This window comes from Pagrus major, chromosome 22 (assembly GCF_040436345.1).
Source record: "Pagrus major chromosome 22, Pma_NU_1.0".
NCBI classification, from domain to species: Eukaryota; Metazoa; Chordata; class Actinopteri; order Spariformes; family Sparidae; genus Pagrus; species Pagrus major.
Window position 1 is genome coordinate 19,136,219 of NC_133236.1, and position 21,213 is coordinate 19,157,431.

The 21,213-nt window shown below is 38.7% G+C and overlaps 2 protein-coding genes across 2 annotated transcripts; both read right to left on the reverse strand.

The window, feature by feature from the left end:
• Positions 1-1,927: 1,927 nt before the first annotated feature.
• On the reverse strand, positions 1,928-12,958 carry epm2a (EPM2A glucan phosphatase, laforin). The gene is made up of 4 exons (XM_073492962.1): positions 12,623-12,958; positions 11,250-11,424; positions 5,512-5,756; positions 1,928-4,479 (listed from the first exon to the last, which is right to left on the reverse strand). Exons 1-4 carry the CDS (start codon positions 12,867-12,869, stop codon positions 4,196-4,198), a joined length of 951 nt encoding a protein of 316 aa, XP_073349063.1. The 5' UTR covers positions 12,870-12,958; the 3' UTR covers positions 1,928-4,195.
• Positions 12,959-15,082: 2,124 nt separating this feature from the next.
• Positions 15,083-20,666, reverse strand: LOC141018211 (hydroperoxide isomerase ALOXE3-like). The gene is made up of 14 exons (XM_073493130.1): positions 20,516-20,666; positions 19,700-19,900; positions 19,499-19,580; positions 19,264-19,386; positions 19,019-19,122; positions 18,427-18,599; positions 18,139-18,282; positions 17,829-18,032; positions 17,127-17,213; positions 16,843-17,009; positions 16,631-16,752; positions 16,424-16,524; positions 15,361-15,531; positions 15,083-15,262 (listed from the first exon to the last, which is right to left on the reverse strand). The coding sequence occupies exons 1-14, from the start codon at positions 20,664-20,666 to the stop codon at positions 15,083-15,085; spliced, it is 2,010 nt and encodes a 669-aa protein (XP_073349231.1).
• Positions 20,667-21,213: the final 547 nt, after the last annotated feature.

Sequence of the window (21,213 nt, forward strand, 5' to 3'; positions counted from 1 at the left end):
AATATCTAATACAGAAAGTAAACAAATAAAATCTCTTTGAGTGAGTGTGCCACGCTGACTTTAAATAGCTCTGCTCATCCATCTCGCAGATATGCAAAATAAAGCAGGGGGACGTTAAATGAGCCTTGGCAAGATGTGGAGTCTGACTGAAAAAAAGCTTTGTGATAAAACTACTGGTGGAATTGACAGTTGAGAATAAATATAGTCAGAATATAAAATCATATTAACTCTACTGTACACAGTTTGACAATCCTAACCCACGCAGAAGCATCTACCGATGCACGTTTTGTGCTCTTCACAGAGCAAGATGCAGCTCCTCGGCTGAGACGTAATGTTAGCTTGCTTATTAGCTTAGTTAGCTTCCCTAACGCAGACTTTGATTGGCAGCAGAGTATGTTTGACCAGACATAGAGTCTGCACTGTACAAGTGATGTTTCTCAATGATATGCGAGCAACACCCGCAGTGACATGGAGACACCTGCGACTTGAATAGTAAGTGTAAGCTGTATAGCTGTCATGTACAGTAGTAAATTCTAAAACGGAAGCTGATGCACAGGCCTTTTTTTATGATGAAATGGACTGACTCTTTTCCCTTGTGTTTGTATTTTCCAGAAGGTTAATGTCACAATCAGCAGGTTGGCCTGCAGTCTGCAGCATCTTCATCTCAGGTGGATCTTTAATAACATCTGTGCCTGTTTGTCACATCCGTTGTCCAAAAAGCTGATCCTGAGGCCATCAGGGATGCAGGTGGATATCTTGGGTAAACGCCGCCTTTGATAGACAGACAGGCATTATTCCCACTGCTAACAATATAGGGATGCAATCTTCACAGCTGGCAAGATTTTCCATTCGAGACATACTGTTGATGTTGTTTTGCGGAAGCTTGCCAGTAAATCCTGGGCACAGCTCTGGTATTTTGTTTGATATCAGGCAGTGGCACGGTCATGAACTTGTACTGAACTGAATCAAAACAACAAGAGCTCCTCTGCCCACGTGCCTGCCTTGCTCTGGCTGCAGGGGTATCTTTAACAGCCAAGCAAGGATTAGCAAGGATTTTGATTAGTGAATGAAAATGTTAAGTTATGACATCTTTAATCTCAGCTCAGCCGGTCAGTCTATTTCCTGCATTTCCATTGTTTTATACGCCAAACGCAAGTTGACAAGGATTTTAAATTAAATTAACAACTGCTTTATTTGGACCAAAACAAGGTTATAGTAATCAAATACATCGCTGTAGTAATGTTATTGTAATCTGCAATAGGTGACGATCTTATGTTAATTTAGGTATTTTATATACAGGAGATGCAAACTGAGGACTATATGATGAATGTCTTTATTCAAGTATAATCACCACACCTCTGGGTATGAATTACAGAATGTATTCAATTACTGTCAAATTATTTTTTCTGTCCACCTTTCGTACTTCGTACTGTCGTATTGTGCTGTTGCTTGCTAACGTTAGTTTATTGCTAGTGCACAGTAATCTGGTTGTTTGGGGCAGATAAACAGTGTCATTAACGCAAATAAACACAAATGTTCCTGCCCTCAAACTCGTTTTGCTGTTGGTGTATACACCATTCACCACCACTGCTGCTGAAAATCTACCTTATGTGACTCGGGCACAAATGTTCACAGATGAGGTAGGGCATTAAAGTTTTATTCACGTTAGTTTTAATCTTGTTTGCCGACTTCCCATTCCAGAAGAAGCGCCCCAATGAATGACCTAATGAAACACACCGTTAGCTTGAGTAAACATTGTCGGAAACATTTGGGACAGGGCTATTAATGATAAATCATTACTCGCCGTTAAGAATTGAACCGATTAAAAATGTCTTAATCGACAATCAGAGACGGGCATGGAAACATCAAAGAGTATTTTACAATAACAGATTACAGATGCTTGCTTTTCAAATAAAACTCAAAATACTGGTATGAGAAAAAGTATTTAATAAGTATTACAAAAACTGATAACAAGTTTTAGCCATTTAGTCGCCTCGGTATGGGCTGAATTTTGTCGCCAGTTGTTGAACAGTGACAGACAGAGGCTGCGTAATTAAAATTACGTCATTATTTTGGTGTTATTACATTTAAAATTCAAATAACTTTATGTTTACTTTATCTGTTCTTTTATCTCCTAATGTAGCTGATTCTGATTTCACATCAAACATAGATCATGTCAGTGGTTAAAACCGTTTGCTAATGGAAAAAGATCAAACATGTTTCATATATTATTAATGATGAATTGACTGTTAAAGCAGCTGACTATCGATTAAAGAAATTATTTAAAATTTGCATCCCTGATTTGGGATAATGTGAGGACACAAGTCAACAAATTATATAAAACAGACATTCTAATGCAGAATTCCTACATATTATATTTTGAAATGCTTATTTCATTTTTGCTTGTTTTTTTACTTTAAAGAGAGGGGGGAAAAATTCAGTCTTAGTCGATGGATCCAATAACAGACGAAGGAGAAGGTGTACTGCAGAAGCAAACTTAAACAATGGGTCTGTGACGCCTTAAGCAGCAGAATGAATGTGTCCATAAAGAAGGAGCAGAGGGAATAAATACAAGATGATGGCTTGCGGGGACATTGCAAGCCAGAACCGTGTTTAAAACACAGGTACACAGTGTATCCCCTGAGCACATTCAGGATTAATGTAACTTTAGATATATTTGTGGATTCTCCATGGAATAAATCTTCTACGCCATAAAAAGCCGTCTCTCTGTAATTCTCAGTCTAATTTGAATGCAAGGATCTGGAGGGAACTGGTGTATGTGATTGGCATGTCCTGGAAATCATGTGGACTACAAACACTTTATAGCGTCAATCACTGACAATAACCCAGTGGAACAAATGCAACATGTTTACCAATTACATTGGCATCCAGTAAGCGACGGTGCCCACGCACATACAGTACTGTATACGCACATCATTTTCTTCTACCACACTCTGCTTCGGAAAAAAAGAAGAAAGAAAAGCATTTCACTCATTTTGTATTCAGTTTTTGTGAATATTTTTAGAACGTTTGAAAAATCTGTAATGATAGTGCAGATGCATAGTTTACCACCCACCCTTCTCTATTGACTCCCTCATATGGTGCTGCTTTCTGAAGGGACTGAAGGGAAGTGAAAAGTAATGAGAAGGTATATGAGGAAAAAAATCTTTCCTCCACTTTAAACCCACAAACTTCCAGAAATCAGGCACAGGTAACATAAACACTGTATTTTAAGAAAGCAATATATCCTCAGTATGAGTCTAGGCAGGAGTTCAAAATCAACAACAAACAATATTCCAATAATGTCTTATTATGTATGCATTAAAATGGTCCGGCAGAGATGTTGTTTTTGTTATTTAAGAGACGGGTCGGAATAGCATCTGTCGGACAAATAAATAAAGATGAAATGCTATCAAGCTCTCAGAGAGAGCTGGGGCGGAGCTGTGTTCTTCGACGTCTTGGAGCTGAATGCCGCTCCCACAGAGAGGGAGAGGCTTTGTCGTTTTTTTGGGGGGTTTTCGGAATTGATTTGTTGCTTTGGCAAGGAGCGCTGTTTTCATGCAGCATTAAGACCTTCCTCCAAAAGAAGAAGGAAGAAAAGATCATTTTTCTCTTCTGAAATGAAAAAACGGATTCACAATCATGCAATAGCAACCGTGGAATAATCCCGTACTGAGGAGTATGGCACGTTGGAGAGCAGCATTGTTTGTGACCTGCTTCCCTCTCACCTTGAAAAGTGAAATCTCTCCCTGCATAACCTCTCTGGCCTTGTTAAATTCACTTTTTAATATGTTTGTTTGCTCTTTGTTCCTCTCATTCATTGCTGTTCAACACTTTGGGCTAAAAGTTCTGAAAATGCCAACTCTATTCACTGATTGTTGACAAAAGAAAAAGGCTAAAAGAAAAGGTCTTTCCAAACACCCTTTCACACGACTACTTTGCAACTGCATTTGCTAAATGGCACAGCGTAATTCCTGAAGTTAAAAGCTAACGCGTCACAGCAGGATTAATGCTTACAGCAGCGCTCTCTCCAGATACGTGGGCATCAACGAGACTTGAAAGTTACTCAGCTGAAGTGGGTCATTTACGTACATAAGATTTAAGTGGAAAGAAGTTAATTTTCTTGCTATAGGTTACTTTTACGCTGACATCAGGAATCATTACTAAAAGTCCTGTCAAGGGGAGCTTTTCACTCTCATGTCTCTGGGGAAGAGATGGATGACCGCAGTTGTCCAAACTTCTGGAGGAAGTCTGCCTGAGCTCGGACTAAAGCCTCCTCGTCTATGTACACCGCTGGCCTCCTGGCTGTGACAAAGTACTGCACCTTCCTCAGGCTCCAGCCGAGGAGGTACATGAGCAGGCCACACACAGCTGCCGTCGACCGGCCAACTCCAGCGTTGCAGTGAACGTAGACAGTGTGACCATTCTCCAAGAGACCATGAAGTAAGAATACAGCCTGGGGAAGCATCCTGATCCGACCTGCGGAAGAAGACAACAACACACAGTACGCTTAAAGTAAATCCTATATAAAAACCACCAGTCTGTGCTACCCAGCACCAAATCTATTAATACCTCCTGAAATTGAACCTTTAAAAACAGCTTACACATTTAAACTTGCATCTTCTGCAATTACCCTAAACAGCTTGGTGCTTTGGTTTCTAACAAACATTACTAATAACAGAAGTGAAGAGTGCACTGGTCTGAATTATTTTCAGCTGTGGATCAATAGTGTATCACATGGGAGTCAAAAAAAGTCGACTGGAGAAATTCATGTTATGCCCCCTCAGGTCAGAACAACAACTCTGAAAGTCTGTAAAATTTGGTACTTTGTTGTTATTTCTTCATTTTTGAATGTTTTCAACTAAAATTATTACATATTGCTCCTTTAAGATACTGGGATCTGTATGGAATAACTCGCAAATGTACTTCTTTGCATTCTTAAAATAAATATGTTCATGAGCAAAATATCATTCTGCTGGGAATGTAACTACAAGTATCGACAGTTAAACATGAAATAGGATCTACTGTATATGAACATATTTCCGTGGAAACATAACTAGCTCTTTGTGACCGACACAATACATGAGATACCGTACGGTATGATTAATTCATGACATTCTGGCTAAAGAGAAAAGTTGGAAGCTGATTTATGGTCATAGCTGGCTGTAATTTCAGCAATCACAGAAACTTTTGATGCTTATTTCTTGCATTCATCTGGATCTGAAAACTGTTCCTAAAAGCGTTCATTCCTGCTGATTCCTAACCTTTGAAATATGTAAATGGGAAGTTCAATCAGCTTTCTGAGGTGAAAAACACAGAACTGTGAAGGTCGGCATAGTGGGTAAAGCCACATTACTCAGAATGTACTGTATACGTGCTGCCAAAGCGTACTTTAAAGAAGATGTTGAGTCCCTAACAGCCCCAAGCTGTGTCTGTCCTCTCAATTGGAATTAACTCAATACTATTATTAGTACTGAATTTAATCTTGTAGGTCTAGAAAATCCTCCTTACCCTCAGTGCTCATGTCAGGTGTTGGTATCCACACGTACGCCAGGCCGCAGTCTTTGTACAAATGCATCATGGTCTCTGGGGTCATAGCTTCCCCTTCGTTGCGCCTGCAGCCACTGGAGTTGTTTACCACGTCCCACTCCGTCTGGAAGTTCATCACTGCAGTAATTCCCAATTCATGCCTCATCTTTACAGTCACATGTTCCACCTGTCGAGGGCAGCTGCCCAGCCAGACACGTGGCAGTACCCTGGAGGCAACGAACAGAGATGAATTACTCACTGATTTGTTTAATTCATTATTTTATCATGAACACCATGTGATGACTGTGAAATCTTAAAGATGATGTACGGGTGAATATTATCGGATTGCACAGGATCACAGTGGATCCACTTTTCAAGAGTAGTGTTCAGATAAAGGTTTTAAGGAGCCAAAGCGGAGACTCAGAGTAAAGAAGTGTGATGATGAATGTGCTGTCGGATGAGATGGTTTCAAGGGCATGAAGAGAGTCTCAGACAACGAAAGGAAGAAAGGAAATAGGTAGACAGGAACACTGCTGGCCGGTGCAATAGGTAGGAGCAGAGAGTTTCAAGTTACTCCTGGGCAAAATGATACGTTTTTACAGACAGATCAAGAGCAAGCTGACCTTAGCAGATCACTGAAAAGCAAAAGGCTTCATCCCTCCCTCTGTTTCATTCCTCATAGCAGTGATTTTTTTTATTGACCTCTTGTCCCGCTAATTTTCTTCCTGACCACTGTGTTCTGAGCCAGACTCCATTTAGTCCTCATTAGCATGCACGAAGTCTACAACCAGAGGAGATGACACATAAAAGGAAGGAAGGACGCTGTTAATCTGCAATGTCCCAGAGTGGTGCTCCAATGAAAGTCTCCGGTCTGGACATGCTGTTATCAGATGACCTCTGTCTTTCTTTGATTTAACATTAAAATAACTGTGTTGTCTGCGAATCACCTGCCCTTTTTAGCCAAAGAAGATCATACGCTTGTTTTTATCTTACACTCACAGACAGTATCAATATGTAACAAGTGGACCTTATAAAACTGTACAAGTTGTGTAAAACATTTTTTTTTCATTATCTATCCTGTATGACTAACAGTTTGACTCATTACAATCTAGTCTTCTGGTTTTCTTGTTTCACTCTTCTCATAAATCGTCACTTAACCTGACGATTAAACAATATATGCTAACTTTAGATGTCTAGATGTCTGTTTTATCTCTGTGTCTATGTTTAGGTCTTCCAAGCTGATTTTAGGGATACATATTGGGCTGATAAATTATCGGCCTGATAGTGAAAAATGTATATTATTGGCTATAAAAGGTAATGTTGCCAAATAAACAGAGCCAATGATACGAAGTTTGAAATTGAAATCGCTTTCATTGACTTAACAAGACATCCACACACTCAGGTGGGCACCATACCACCTCCTTTTTCAGTAGGAGGTGGTATGCACCTTTAAAGGTAGTACGTCCACCAATAAACACAGAGAAGAAGAAAAAGAAAACCAACAGGCGCAGCACACTGTTGTCACATTCACATCAAACTGTGTCAAAAGCAGGGGGAGGGTTACTTTAATAACATAGTCTGATACAGGTGTTATAAAACGTAGTCAGTAAAGTAATCCAAGTATCAATATTAAGTAATGTATCTTGATTCCTTGACTTACTTATGGAATACCTCAATACCAAAGATATGCAAATAAAGAATATATAGAAAATGTCAATAAGATAACTTTTATTAACTTAATTTGGTATTTGGTTTTACTCAAGACCAGAGTGATGTTGTGTGAGACTCTTTATTTTAAAATCGTAATCCTGTTAGTGAATACCTTTTTTACTGAATGTATCTGTAATGTAATTACATCTTTTTTTGAAACTGAAATACAGTTACCTTTTTTCTGTATTCTATTATCAAATCCCTTTACATGTGTCCCCTTACTGTTCAGAGGGTTCAGAGAGGAGGGAAAACTTTTAGGAGTTTTAAAAAAACAAATCTTGAACTATGGGATATTAAATCATCCATCTGCTCCTAAATCTTAGTCTTTCTTACCCTCAGGTGTGCATAAACTATAGTTTATCGGTATCGCCTGAAAAGCTCCCCTAGTGCCCTGATACAAATTGACTCATAAATGAAAAACAAACATTTCAACATGTTCAAATACCTCACTTGCTCACTTCAACAGTAATAAAAACCCATTACAAAATGGCTATATAACCCCCAGGCCTCCTCCTCTCTGAATATGAGCACGAGAGATGAGGCACCTGCTAGACAGTGAGTTAAAGTCCCTTTGAATCATATAATGAGTTACTGCAAAGGTGACTGTGTATGATACTCGGGGCTACACGGATGCAAGGTCTGGAAGACTAATTTAAAAAGCTATTAATAGGCGAGATAGAAGGGCACGGAGCTTCCTACTGAACACAGGTCCTTGACATAAGCCTTGTTAGGTCTTCGGACACAAATTAAAACCTGATGGCACCAGCCAAGCCGGCTCATTCTTATGCAAGTTATGTGCTCACTGCCTCAGGGGTCCTAGGCTAATTTCTGCTGGGCCTGGTGTACCATGGCACCGAGTGTATGGCTTACAGAAGGAGGATCATGCTTGGGTACTGTAGGTTGATTTGAGTGTATGCTCGAGTGTGTGACTATGAACTCGTCTCGCATCATCCAAACCACCATTGAATTGTTTTTGTCGCAGGTCAGGCTAGGGGATTACACAAATGTTATTTTCAGTTACTTTTTTGGGCTTCCAACAATGATGAAAACAAGATATTCAAGAAAATCGATTATCATGCTCTCATTTTGTCTTGTGTTCTAAATTCAGTGCACCCCACTGCCTTCAAGTGAGCCATTGTTCAGAGAAACCCCTCAAGACATTCATTTTCTTTGTTTGTTTTTCAGTCGAATTATATTTAAAGTTTCAGGAAATCAATTGTTGAAAGCATGTTTTTTCCAATAAGTAATAATATTAAATAATCATGATCTCAATAATCAAGCAGGCCTAAGATAGTTCCAGATTTTATGCAAGTTTCATATGGTCCTCTAAGTTTCAATTTTCAGTTTTATCTTGAGGCTCATGTGAGTTTAGGCACAAAAAACATGTGGTTAGGGTTTGGAAAGCATCATGTTTTGGCGTTTTATGCCAAAACATGAGAATCTGCTTTGGTCACCACAATCACAGCTAGAGATTTCCCCATTTCCCCTCCAAAATATCTTTTTCAATTTTTGCAGTGTGGTATAAAGAACTCAAAAGTCATACTTTAGTATAAGTAAAGATATCATGAGTAAGTAAAATATTTCTTTGGTAAAAGTGAAAGTCAACCATACAAATAGTACTTGAGTAAGGTCTTAAAGTATCTGATATTAAATGTAAAATCAAACCTACAGGTAAATTATACATAATTACGTGTATATACAGTAAATATGGTATACTATGGGTTGAGCTATTATCCGCCTGGCCAATCATCAGATCCGATATTCAGCATTTTTCTGATGATCTGAATCAGTGTTTTTTTTTCATGTGATTGTACAATATGTTACTACTAATGTACTCATTTGGCTCTGATGTAGCATGCAATCAGAAAAGTAACTTGTAACTAAAGTTATTACATGAAAGTCAGGTCATAAACATGTAATGTGAATGTGACATGACACTTTTTGTAGAAATGTCGATATGGTACGAAGACTATGAAACATGCAAATTTGAACGTATCAGTGGTTTGCAGAGCCGTGAACTGCCAACATGTTATCCTGGCGACTGGGATAGTTTATAGTCTATGAGGCAGGAGAGTGTAGAAGTGCAACATTCAAGACTGTTGTCTTTTTATACGCAGTGGATGACCGACCAAAGACAGAAATTCCTCCGTTGCTCAACAGCCTAAACCTAAAAAAAAATGTAGCAACTGATTCATCTTAGCAGGCCAGGGATCCTAAACATGTACCTAAGGAAGAGCAAAGGGTGTAAACCACTGCACTGTTATGGTACAAACAACTCACTATTTCTTCATAAAGGTCTTGTGAATAGGACAGAGAGTGAAAACTAGAAGGACAATGACAAGTGCTTTCATTGACACAGTAACAATGTCAATGTTAGTGAGTGTCAATCACTCACTGTATACGTTGCCTGAATTCGGACTGATGCCCTCTCCTTTTCACTGAAATACTAACAGGGTTGGGGCTGTGGTAATACAACTGCGAGTGGTCTACTTTTTGAAAGGACGGTCATTTTCAAGTGACAGACAGCAATTCTAATTAAACAGGAGGGAGCAAGGTTAAAAAACAAAAGGAGCGGTCAGGCATAAGAGGGTGACTGAGGCTTTTGTCTGCCCTGTGAGAGACGAAGGTAACATTTTTAGACTTTCATCAACAAAGGGGCAATGTGACATGACTGCCCTGCACTATTTGCAGGACACTGAAGTCCCGACGAAGAATATTCTCTGATGGATGTATTGTCAGAACAAAGCAGAATTCAAAACTGAGCTGAGTGAAGCCTTAAGAAGATTGGCTGTTGGTTTGAAAACAGCGAGGAAGATAAGAGAAGAGGAGCTAATGGGATCCTCAGTGTCATTTAAGAAACAATCACACTTCAGCATGGAAATTGATTGGCCCCGGGGGAACCTCATTAATTTTTTTGCTGTTATTGAATTATTTCACATCAGAAAGGCTGAAAGCTTTCAACAAGTGTCACATTACATTACAGTGAGAGCGAAACGATGGATCTCAGGTTACAAGATGAGAAGTTTGACAGTTTGTTTCAGGAATGGCTGATGTGAGGTAGATAATGTGTGAACGTCCAAACCAAAACAGATAGTTCAGATAGAACAGAAGAGAGTATATGTTTTATTTGCTTACTTGCCAGGAGTTAGTTGAGAAGATCTACTGCACTTTCATGTCTGTACAGTAGGGGTGGGAATCACAGAGCAACTCATGATACAAAACAATTCACAATGCGTTGCCCACAATAACGATAGTATCGATTCTGAGATAATTGATACATATCATCTAATGATAAATCACCATATCTGTCTAAGCGAAGAATGCAAAAAATGCAAAGTGTAGGAATTATGTATTTATTTACTGCATTGTGGTGTGAGTTTCACAAATTTTGAAATTAATTGAGATGAAAAAACATATAAATAATATAGTCTTAGCTTAGTGCCTCTTTATCACACGCACTTGTCTATGTCCACATGTCCACGTTAACTGGCAAAAGGCCAAACTGCCAGAAAGCCAATCAGCGCTAAAGGAAAAAGGGGTTCAAGGAAGGATACAGTTACAGCTTACTAAATTCTTTTCAATGTGTATAGATTAAGTTTGCAGAAGTTTAAACCTGGAGAAAGTTATGAAGCAGTGACTCTGTCAAGTCAAATGGAATCTGTTTAGAGTGCCTGTATGTTTTAATAAAAATATTAATATTTGGCACCAGCGTATTGAAAATTGTATTGACAGAGGAAGTTTTACGATATATTGTCGAATCAATATTTTGTCCCACCCCTACTGTACAGTTTGCTTAGCTTTGCTTAGCACTAAGACAGTAGGGAAGAGTAACTCCACCTACACACACACCTCTGAATCTGACTAATTAACAACAGGCTGGTTATGTGTCGTACTATTTCTTGGCCGGGCAGATTCACATCATTGTTTGCTAGATTTCAATTGTTTGAACAATATAAATATCTTTCCACAAAGACAACATGACGCAGATGGCTTTTACTGTACTGCATTACCTGGAGAAATGCATGGCCTTCTGACCAGCCACACTGAAGTAAAAACTGGTGGTGTGTTTCATCTCATCTGTGTGTCCTGTTTCCTCTATCCAGTGACCAATCGGGTGGCAGTACACCCCATCCACCACGTTCCTGTCATCGTATGAGCAGCATCTGTCATGGCTCGGACCGCTACCTGGTGACAAAGAAGACGACCTCTCTGCAGGTTAATGACCAAAAAAAAACAATTTTTCATGCCCTCTTGTAAAAGATTTATGTCCTTAACAAATGCAGGCAGATGTTGCCAGTAGAGTGCCGAAGTCACATCCCTTCTGGTTTGCCCCATGGGACCTTAATATGGAAAAACATTGTATGGCAGTGAATGGAGAAAGACAAATTACTTGTTTTAATCCCGCTCAAATTGTGCCATAAACTACCCATATGATGTTTGTCAATTTAAAATTTGATTTTTCATCTTGAGAAAGTCACAGTTTGTCATAAAACTAGGGTTTTGTGACGCTCAAAAAAATCATCATTTCATCAATCATCAATATCATTTTACAGCCCCTTCTTTCACAATGTTAGCTTATGTAAGCATCACAATACTCCTGAGCTGGAGGTGGTTGCATGCAAGCTACATTGCAATGTCTATATTTAATGCATTAAAGTCGTTTCACATATTGTTACTATATGCAAAATTGTAATTCCAGCTTGTAGCTTACTTTTGGACGCATACTGTAAATGTAACAGAAAATGGCTCTTATTCCTGGGAGCCCTATAAAAAGGCATACATAATATTCCCACTATACGATCACAACATGTTTGGTTAATGTTAGAACGTTGGTTAAAGGACTATAACGACATTGTGATGTGAAAATGTTTATTACACTGGTCTTTTGCAAAGAAAAAAAATGGCTTCAAACCCCAACCCACTTCCTGGGGGCTTGGTAAGGTCCTATGAGGTCCACCGGAAGTGTGGCTCTCTATACCTTTCTTTGTTGCATTAAAAACACAGAAGAAGAAAATGTGTTTCTTCTTCGGTGGCAGAGAGAGTTTACATTAAGATACTTAAACTCTAATACACTGCTAATTAAACTCCATGTTCAGATGGAAATATTTAACTTAATACTTCTATAACTGTTATAAACACAATTCAATCCAAGTATAGGCCTACAGGTGCACTGACATCCTCAAACCAGTACGCATTGGTAAATGCCAAGTGTCACTTTACCGCCATCACGTGGCGGTAACGACACATTACACAAAATAAACCAAACATGGCGGAGGTGTCTTCTTATTTTGCCTGAAATATAAATATGTTATCTTCGACGGGAGTCACGTTAAATATGTGTTATGTCCAGAGACAGAAGATATGTCGTAGTGCTGATGTGTACCTTCCCATATGAAAGTGCCTCCGAGTCTTTTGACGAACTTGAACCACAGCGGCTCTCTGACCGGCTCTGCCAGCTGCACGTCGCCGATCCACAGACACGGTTCATGCGGCGACGGGAGCTTCTGTGAGGCTTTCATCTGCACGGCTCGGCTCGGGTCCCAGTGGCCCATTTCTGCACGGGAGCCCAAAACAAACACCTCCACGTCCGAAGACTCCGGAGTGAGAATGACACCGAATCTGAATAACATGGTCCCAAACCTTGAGATATATGTTGTCTGTAGTTTGCTACGGCTGGTCTGGGTTATTATAACCAATATTATAGCTCATGTATGAAGTCCGTGTGGCCCATATAGGCTGTACGGTGCGGGCTATAAATAATCAGACGGTGTAGTTTGCAGCAGAGAGGGGACAGAAACAATGAGGTCCCACTCTGTCAGAAAATGGGGCACTACACATTGGCCACGCCAGAGTGCGCTCCACAACGGTGTAATCCAAAATACTATTAATAATTTTAATAATTTAATCTTGAGTTGTGCCACGAACAAATACACATGATGTTCTTGTCAATTTAAAAGAGAATATTTCCAAGTAAAACTAATTTTGTGTGAAACCGCCCAGTGGGCTACATCTTCTTACCAAACATGGCTGCCAACTCGGCACAGAAAGAGTGTTAAAATGGTGAAACTCTTAATAAATCTGGTCATACTGACAACTGTAGCTATGTATAAGGAGAGTTGGTCAGTTTTGTGAGTCGCTTATATACAGGAGCAGCTCTACAATGTTTAAGTTACGTGTTTTGGTGACTGTGAACAAATGGCTGTGTAGCTTTTATAAATACGTTATTCATGGTGCAATTCAAGCGGGATTAAAAATTATTTGTCTTCTCCATTCACTACCATACAAAGTTTTTCTGAAATAAGGGTCCATGGGGCAAAAGGAGACTCTCTCTTGGAGTCTCTATTTTCTTTTTTAATCTGCCTTGAGTTATCCGATCACAAGTGGACAGCTTCAAGCCCATTAATCCTAACCTGGCAGTAAATGCATCTCGACATGCATCTTGAGTGACCTCTTGTGATCGGATCTGACTTCCCCGCTCTAGCATATATACAAATAACAAATGGATACAACGTTTGTTACACAAAGAAAGAAATACCTTCATGTATGACATTTGCCGAATTAAGAAGTAGGCCCAAATAGTTGCAGAAAGTGTTTTACAAAGTTTATAAAGTTTCAACAACTCTCTTTTAAGGGAATCTGGTGCTCTTCTCCACAGAATAGCCTAAAGGTATGATGAGCCATCTAAGCCAAAATTACATGCTTCAGTTGCACATACATACTGTATATACTGGTTACTCTTTACTGTGTCTGTAAAATTTGACATGTTTACCGTCAGTTTGTTATATGCTTTAATACGTGTAAATGGTGAAAGCAGTTGAAACAATGTATTCAAACAGCTATGGAAACAGGACTGATGGTGATGCAAATAGAGTGGTCTAGCGATGACGTACTTTTATAGGCTAACCCAGAAGTTAGCCCTGGATCCCTCATCAAAAAGTTTATGGGATTTTTCCATTGGATTTTGGAGTATCACTGAAAATAAGATCTGTGGCTTACACAAGTTTATGACATTTACATGCTTTGTGCACAGACCTTATATCAGGCATATAACCGAAAATCAACTCAAAAACCTCATATACTTTTTTGACGAGGGAATCGGATGTGCAGAAATGCTAACTAATTAGGGCCTACTCTTAGATAGGGAAACACTGGACTAAACCTCACTGTAGGTAGACAGCAAAGCAATGCAAAACTAGCTCCAACTAAACCAGCTACAACAATAAAATGCTGCTTCTTACACATTTATGTGTAATTGTGTACATTAACAATTTAATAATGTCATATATATTAACATATCAGGCAAAAGTAGCATTGTGTTTATAATTCAACTGCCTTTAACTTAAATTTTGAGAAATTTAACCCCTGGGTGCTTCATGTCCAGTCACAGTTGTTATGGTCAATACTTCATATATTAAAACTATATGGAAATAGGACACAGGAGACACAGGGGTACATCAGTTCACCTTTATTTTGACATTAATAATCATGCATCACTATTATATGGAATAAAATAAAAACCCTCTGATTAGTTACATTTACCATACAGATTTATCTAATTAATACATGTCCTCATACATACATAAAAAAAGACCTTTTTTTAAAATGCTGATAGAAAACATACAAAGGGGCTATGCTCTAAGCTGGAGCGCTGATGTGACCGACATCAGAATTGATACTATGTAAAAATGAATGTTACGGACTGTTATGTCTGAAACAACAAACCGCACAGAGCTTAAAAGCCTGCAACTCCTCTCCAGTTAGTTAGAACTGAAGAAGCCTCTTGGATGAGAGGTGAAACGTCTTCAAGAAACACGTCCAGTTGCCTACGATACAGCACTTAGAATTAAATAGTTACACTGTTCTCTATCTGGTTAGGGTTCAGATATGTGTATGGTACTTCAAGCTGTGAGTTTCTTGTTGCAATCTGTTCAATCAGGAAAGACAACTCTGCTTGAAATTCCTTAATCATCTGCTTAGGTGCAGGCTCATCAAATCGCTCTTCAGGGTATGTACCAAAGGGAACCTGCCAAAATGACAAAAGTATTTTGTTTGTGGTGCAATTTAAATATTAGGATTGAAGTCAGCTTACCTAATGTGTGTGTATATCAATCCCAAACTTACCACATCACTGTATTTTTCTGAAAGCAGCCTGGCCATTGCTACCATACTGACTGTTTCTCCAACATTTGGGAGGGTCTCCAAGATTGTCTCCATGCTTGACTGCCCCTTAGTGTTTGGAGGAGGTTTGTGCAGCAGGAGCGAGGCATTGGGTGGCCAGGAGTAGTAGTCAAACTAAGTTATGACAAAAATATTAATATGTAGCAATTTATCACTCAAGTTTTTGTTGATAATTATATTTATATGATGTATTATAATGTTATTGACCCAACTCATTTAATAAACTGAATGTAATGTTATAAATTACAAAGGAATATAAACCTACGTATGAAATGCAGCCTTAGTGCCATTGTAATGATGTAAAGCTAATGCATGTAATGAATGAAGAAGGTTTCTACAGTGGTCGAGAACAGCCATGCTTGCAGTTATTTTCTTTAATATTATCTTGAAATTACAAGTTATTTATTTCAAACTTGAGTGAAAGTAAAGATATCGTGTTATAATTACTTAAAATTGGTAAAAAAAAATAAAAAAATTGGGGTCATCGTCGTGGCCAATAAGCAAATCTGATATTGAGCATTTTTCTGATTATCACAATCAGTGTTTTCTTTTTTTTCTTGTTTACATATAAAATATATTAATTTAAAATTGTTGCTTTAGCTCTGATGCAGCAGGCAATCTGCAAAGTAACTAATAACTCAAGTTATCAAATAAATGTAGTGGGTGTGCCTCCAAATGTAGTGGAGTGGAAGTGTGAAGTAAAAATTGAAATACTCATAGTACAAGTAGCTCAAAGTTGTATTGAAGTACAGTACTTGAGAAAATGTACTTCGTTCTATTCCATCAATAAATTACAGCATTAAAAACTGATTGCAAGCACGGCCATTCTTGGCTTCCATAGTTTCCAGATGTGCCAGATTTACTATATGTTCGAATACTTGATCAAACATAAATATCTATTGCCTCACCTTTCCATCCAATAACACTGAATAGAAAATATTCCAGATCTGCTGTGTTTGATCAAATATCAAGTTTGTTTTATTTACCAAACTATCCATTGCCTCACCTGTCCATTATTGACTGCAGCATGTTGAGCCGTCGCTGTGAAGATCACCAAGGTGATGAACTTGGTCACCTCCTCGATAGTATGAAAGCATGCCGGGAACCCTGTTTGCAGCACAATTATTATCAGTTAATATTTGGCATTCACTGCCAACTTTGAAAATTTCAGTATACTTTGGGCTACTATACATTCAGAACATGGGGTGAATACCTGAGGCTTTGTTTCCTAAGAAGCCATGTGTGAATATCTCACTGATCCAGTCCTGCAGCTCGGTGTCTTTATGGACATCCCTGTCTGAGGGGTAATAGTTCTCCACTATTGCCCCCACGAAGCTGGTGAACACAAAACAATTTGATTTAAAATTTTAGATAATCAAAATTGCATGTGAAAAAAAACAGTTGCAATATGTATCTGATGCAAACCTGCTGATGATGTCCCACAGCTTCAGGCTATCATCTCTGTAGTAGAAGTTGGGGATCGATTCCAGTCCTCTTGCAGCGATGTTCTCTGGTAGACAGAGGGAGCTGTAGGTCAGTTCAGAGAGAGACCTTCTCATGAGCTCCACCATCCCATCGTATCCAAGAGAACTCTATTGATCAATGATACATAGATATTCACCATCAGACAGAAAATCAAAGGCTAAAACTTTGCAATTGCAATTGACGTTGCTTGAATTCTCAGAAATATGTATGTTAAAGGGCCATACCATACTCAAAGGTCCCTCAGGTCTAAAAAGAGATCCACGGCCTGCAGTGTTGACGTTGAGAGTGTACCGGAAGTGTGGAAAGAGCAGCTTTAGAGAGAGAAGTACTACAGGTTAAATAAGATGCTCATCTACGCAACATGTTAATCACACACAGATGCCATAACCAAATTTGGGGCAAAAATTCCGACCCAAAACATCGGTATTTGATGACCTGGGAATGAGACTCAACAATCAATCTTATTCCAGAATTTTCCTCTAAGTAATGTAATGCATAGAGTGACCATCAATGGAAAACCATAAATTTTTGCTCGAGATTGGAGGAAAATGAACCATAGATCTATCTATGTATTTATCTATGTATTTGTATTATTTAATGCAAAATAATTATTTTATATTAGTAAGTAAAAAGTTTTTTATTGCATATAATGCTGAGAACAACATAAAATATAGTTATAGGTTGTCCTAGAGGTTTAAGGCACTGACCTTACAACCCCAACATCCCTTTTTTCGAGTTCAAGCGGGGCTTTTATAGCCTTCCTCAGCTTTTCCTACCCTCATTTCCTCTGTTCTCACGAATAAAGACATAAAATTCTTCCAAATTTACATGAATCAATCGATAAAAAGTCAGATTGTCAGTTAAGATTAAAGGAATAAAACAAAAAAAAGTACACAGGTACCATGAGTGCTGCTGTGTAATTATACCTTGTAGATGGGATGAATCACAGGAAAGCAGCGGAGAGTGGCGACAGTATAGACTTCTATCAGGAAGTGAGTGTTCATGAGGTGATGGACTGCTTGATGATCCATGGAATCTGCATTTTTAATAAACACCTTGGCGAGCAGCCAGTCTGTCTCCAGGTCACTGGGCAGAAAGATGGGGTTCTCCTCAGAAGGTTGTTGATGAAGCTGGAATATGAGGAAAACACATTAATGCACTATAATATGTTACATGATTATATGACTAGACGAGCGATTATACTTTAATTTATCCAGTATAAATTCTGTCAGTGACCTGTATTGCTATTGGCATCAGTTTGTTTTCTGGGTTCATGTAGAACAAACAGAGTCCAGCAGTCACACACAGAGTTTCACCATCATAAGGTCTGGCTGGTATTCTGTCCATCTTCTTCTGGTCATAGAGGAAGATATTGCCCTTCTGTATGGGAAGGAAAGGCAGGAGAAAGAAGTATTTCAGACATCAACAGGTATCACAGATGTGTAATAAACAAGGCAATAGGATTCAAAGACTTTCTTTAAATGTACAAATAATTTCTCAAAGTAAATATGATTGCTTCTATACCTTCATTTCATTCCGCAGAGAGCTTCCCTCTTCCAGGAACAGCTTCACCATCTCCTCTGTGACTGGGAAGTTTTGGGGAAGCTCTGAGCAGCGCTTGATCACGTTGGGGTTGACTCCATTTAGAAACTGGAATCCATAAAAGTCGTCTTCCTTCCAGTGTTCTGCAACATACTCTGGAGGAATAGCAATAGACAAATATAAAATCTAATGTCTAGAATGTTAGTTTTCAAGCGATCGTGGTCATTTAATGACAAACAAGATTGTTGTTTTGTTCCTTAAAGATTTTTACTTTGCAGAAAAACAAATTATTTTACTCAGAAGGAACCACATTTTTAATTGAACAGGCAGAAAACGTGACAAAGTCTTAAAAATGTATGTAATTAACATTGTGAGCTCCTTTTAATGGACAACATTAAGATGGAATGCAGTCAGAGTTGTTATATGGGAACTACTCAAGCCTGTAAACCTTTTAATGCATAATCATACTACTATTTTTGAAAATATCCTATAATCAGGAACGTTTTTCTTGGGTTTAGATCATCAGGTAATCTCAAATGTCAGTCACAAATGGGAGATGGAAAAAAATATCTACCTGACATTTTTGTTGATGTGAACGAGAAGATTTTTTTCATGTCGTCAATGCTTTCCCATTTTTCTGCAGATCCAAGCAGCCCCTTGATCTTGAGTTCAAGACCACTAAATGATGACAAGGTGAAAGACAATAAAGGGAAAACATGATACAGGATTAAACAACATACTGACATTAATGCTTCAAATGCACTTTTTAGAGAGTATATGGTATATAAGTGTCCATCGTATATATCTATGTAGACCCACGTTATTTTTTTTGTGTTAAGCATTTCATTATCTCTGGTTTTTGAGAAACGGACTTCAGCTGGCAGCTCAGACACATTGTTGAAATGGTTGATGTGGGATAGTCCTTCAGCCAAAATCTTCCACCTAAAAAACAAACAAATGAGTAAACAATGTTACAAAAAGGCACATAGACATTTCTCCGGATACGCCTTTGAGACTATACTCTAGATGCTGTACTGCACAGATGAGAACTTACTGGTAAAAGCTCTTTTTCTGCATCAGCTCATTTTTTCGGTGGTCAATCAACAGGGGATGGTCATCCTCAAAAACCTTCATGGCTGAAGTGGGGAAAATTTCACACAAATTGTCAAAAAAAAAAACAATAAAAATGTGTGAAAAGAAGTAATATCTATATATTAATGCTCTATAATCATTATGTGGGTGTTTTGAAGCAGACCTCTCCCTCCTCTCAGCTCCACCAGCTCTCCCCTGGAGATCCATCTGTGGCAGGGGAAAAGAAGGACTTCTCCCTCCGGAGTCGTCACCACTATTTTGGAGCAGTACCACTCGTCTTCTTGGAGAACCCAGAAAGGATCCTTCTCCACCTTGATCAGCAGAAGTTTCCCCAGTGACGAAGTGGTTTTAATCGTATAGGTCCCTGTCTTGGAATAAGGGTGATATAATATAAAGAAAGCAAGTGAAACATGTGTTGAAAAGGTTGTTTCAACTATCATATCAAGAAAAAAATGCAAATTAACTATAAAAATTGAATGTAGTGCAGTTCAACATGTACAGTATGTCACAGTGTATTACATGGTACAGGAGTATTGGCTTTTCAGACTATAACCTCCATTATCTGTAATAACAGATCAGGTGATATGGATCTTCTGCTGTGTTTGCACAAGATGTATGTACTTGTTTGACTACTGTCTGTAAGGCAAACTGCCACACAGGGACATTTAAGTTTTACTCTATATAGGCTACACATTTTACCCAACATATGAGATAGAACATGTAATAGGCATGCATCAAAAGAGTATTGATTTGTCAAAACTGGAGAATCCTCTGAGATTGTTATGGTTTTTTAATAGGCTATAGAAAAAAATGTAGAAACCCAAAAATGCATTAATTTACACATTGTGGTAGACAATCATGCCAACTGTGCCAAGTGGCTTACTTGCTTACCAAGTTAGACTCATTGACTAGACTCAACATAAATGCACAAGCAAAAAACATAATTCAGAATAAGCGCATGAGTCCGACTGGATTCAACTTACTGTTCCTCTATTAAAGTCCAGACCATAGTTGTCCAACTCAGTTCGCTCACTCTTCCCTTCAGTTCCAAATAAGGTGACGTACACTTTGTCCCATGTTCCTGCTTCTTTCATGTCACCTGTTGCCACTTCTACCTTGTACCCAGCCATGGTCACTCGATGGAAACTGTGTAGAAAAATAACAATAATGATAAAAATAACAAGAACTGAAAATTGCAAGTGAATGCTCCAAAATAAAACAACAACGACACTGTCAATAATGTGCAGTTATTAAGTCGCTTTACTACTTTCTTGCCTTATCCACGTCTTCCTTCTCTATGGTCTAAACTTCTGCTCTCTGCCTTTAGCCTTTTCCGAGTTAAACAATGTGGTTTTTCAGGCTTTTTGTGTCCATAGCTGTAGGGGATGGGGCAGGAGCCACAGTTGTACTAAACCACCACCTTTTTCTCTTGCTATCTTTATGGTTACACACCAAAATACAAAGGGTTCCTTGAATTGTGAAACCTACCTGGCAAAACCTGATTCGTCTGATTCTTATCTGCAGCTGAGCTGTGAGATTCTTTTTGTAATTGCCTCACTGAGGCAGGACAGCTCTGCTTGAAAGTCCTTGATCATCTGCTTAGGGGTGGGCTTGTTGAATCGGTCATCAGGGTATGTACCCAAGAGAACCTGCCAGAATGACAAAATGAAGCTAACC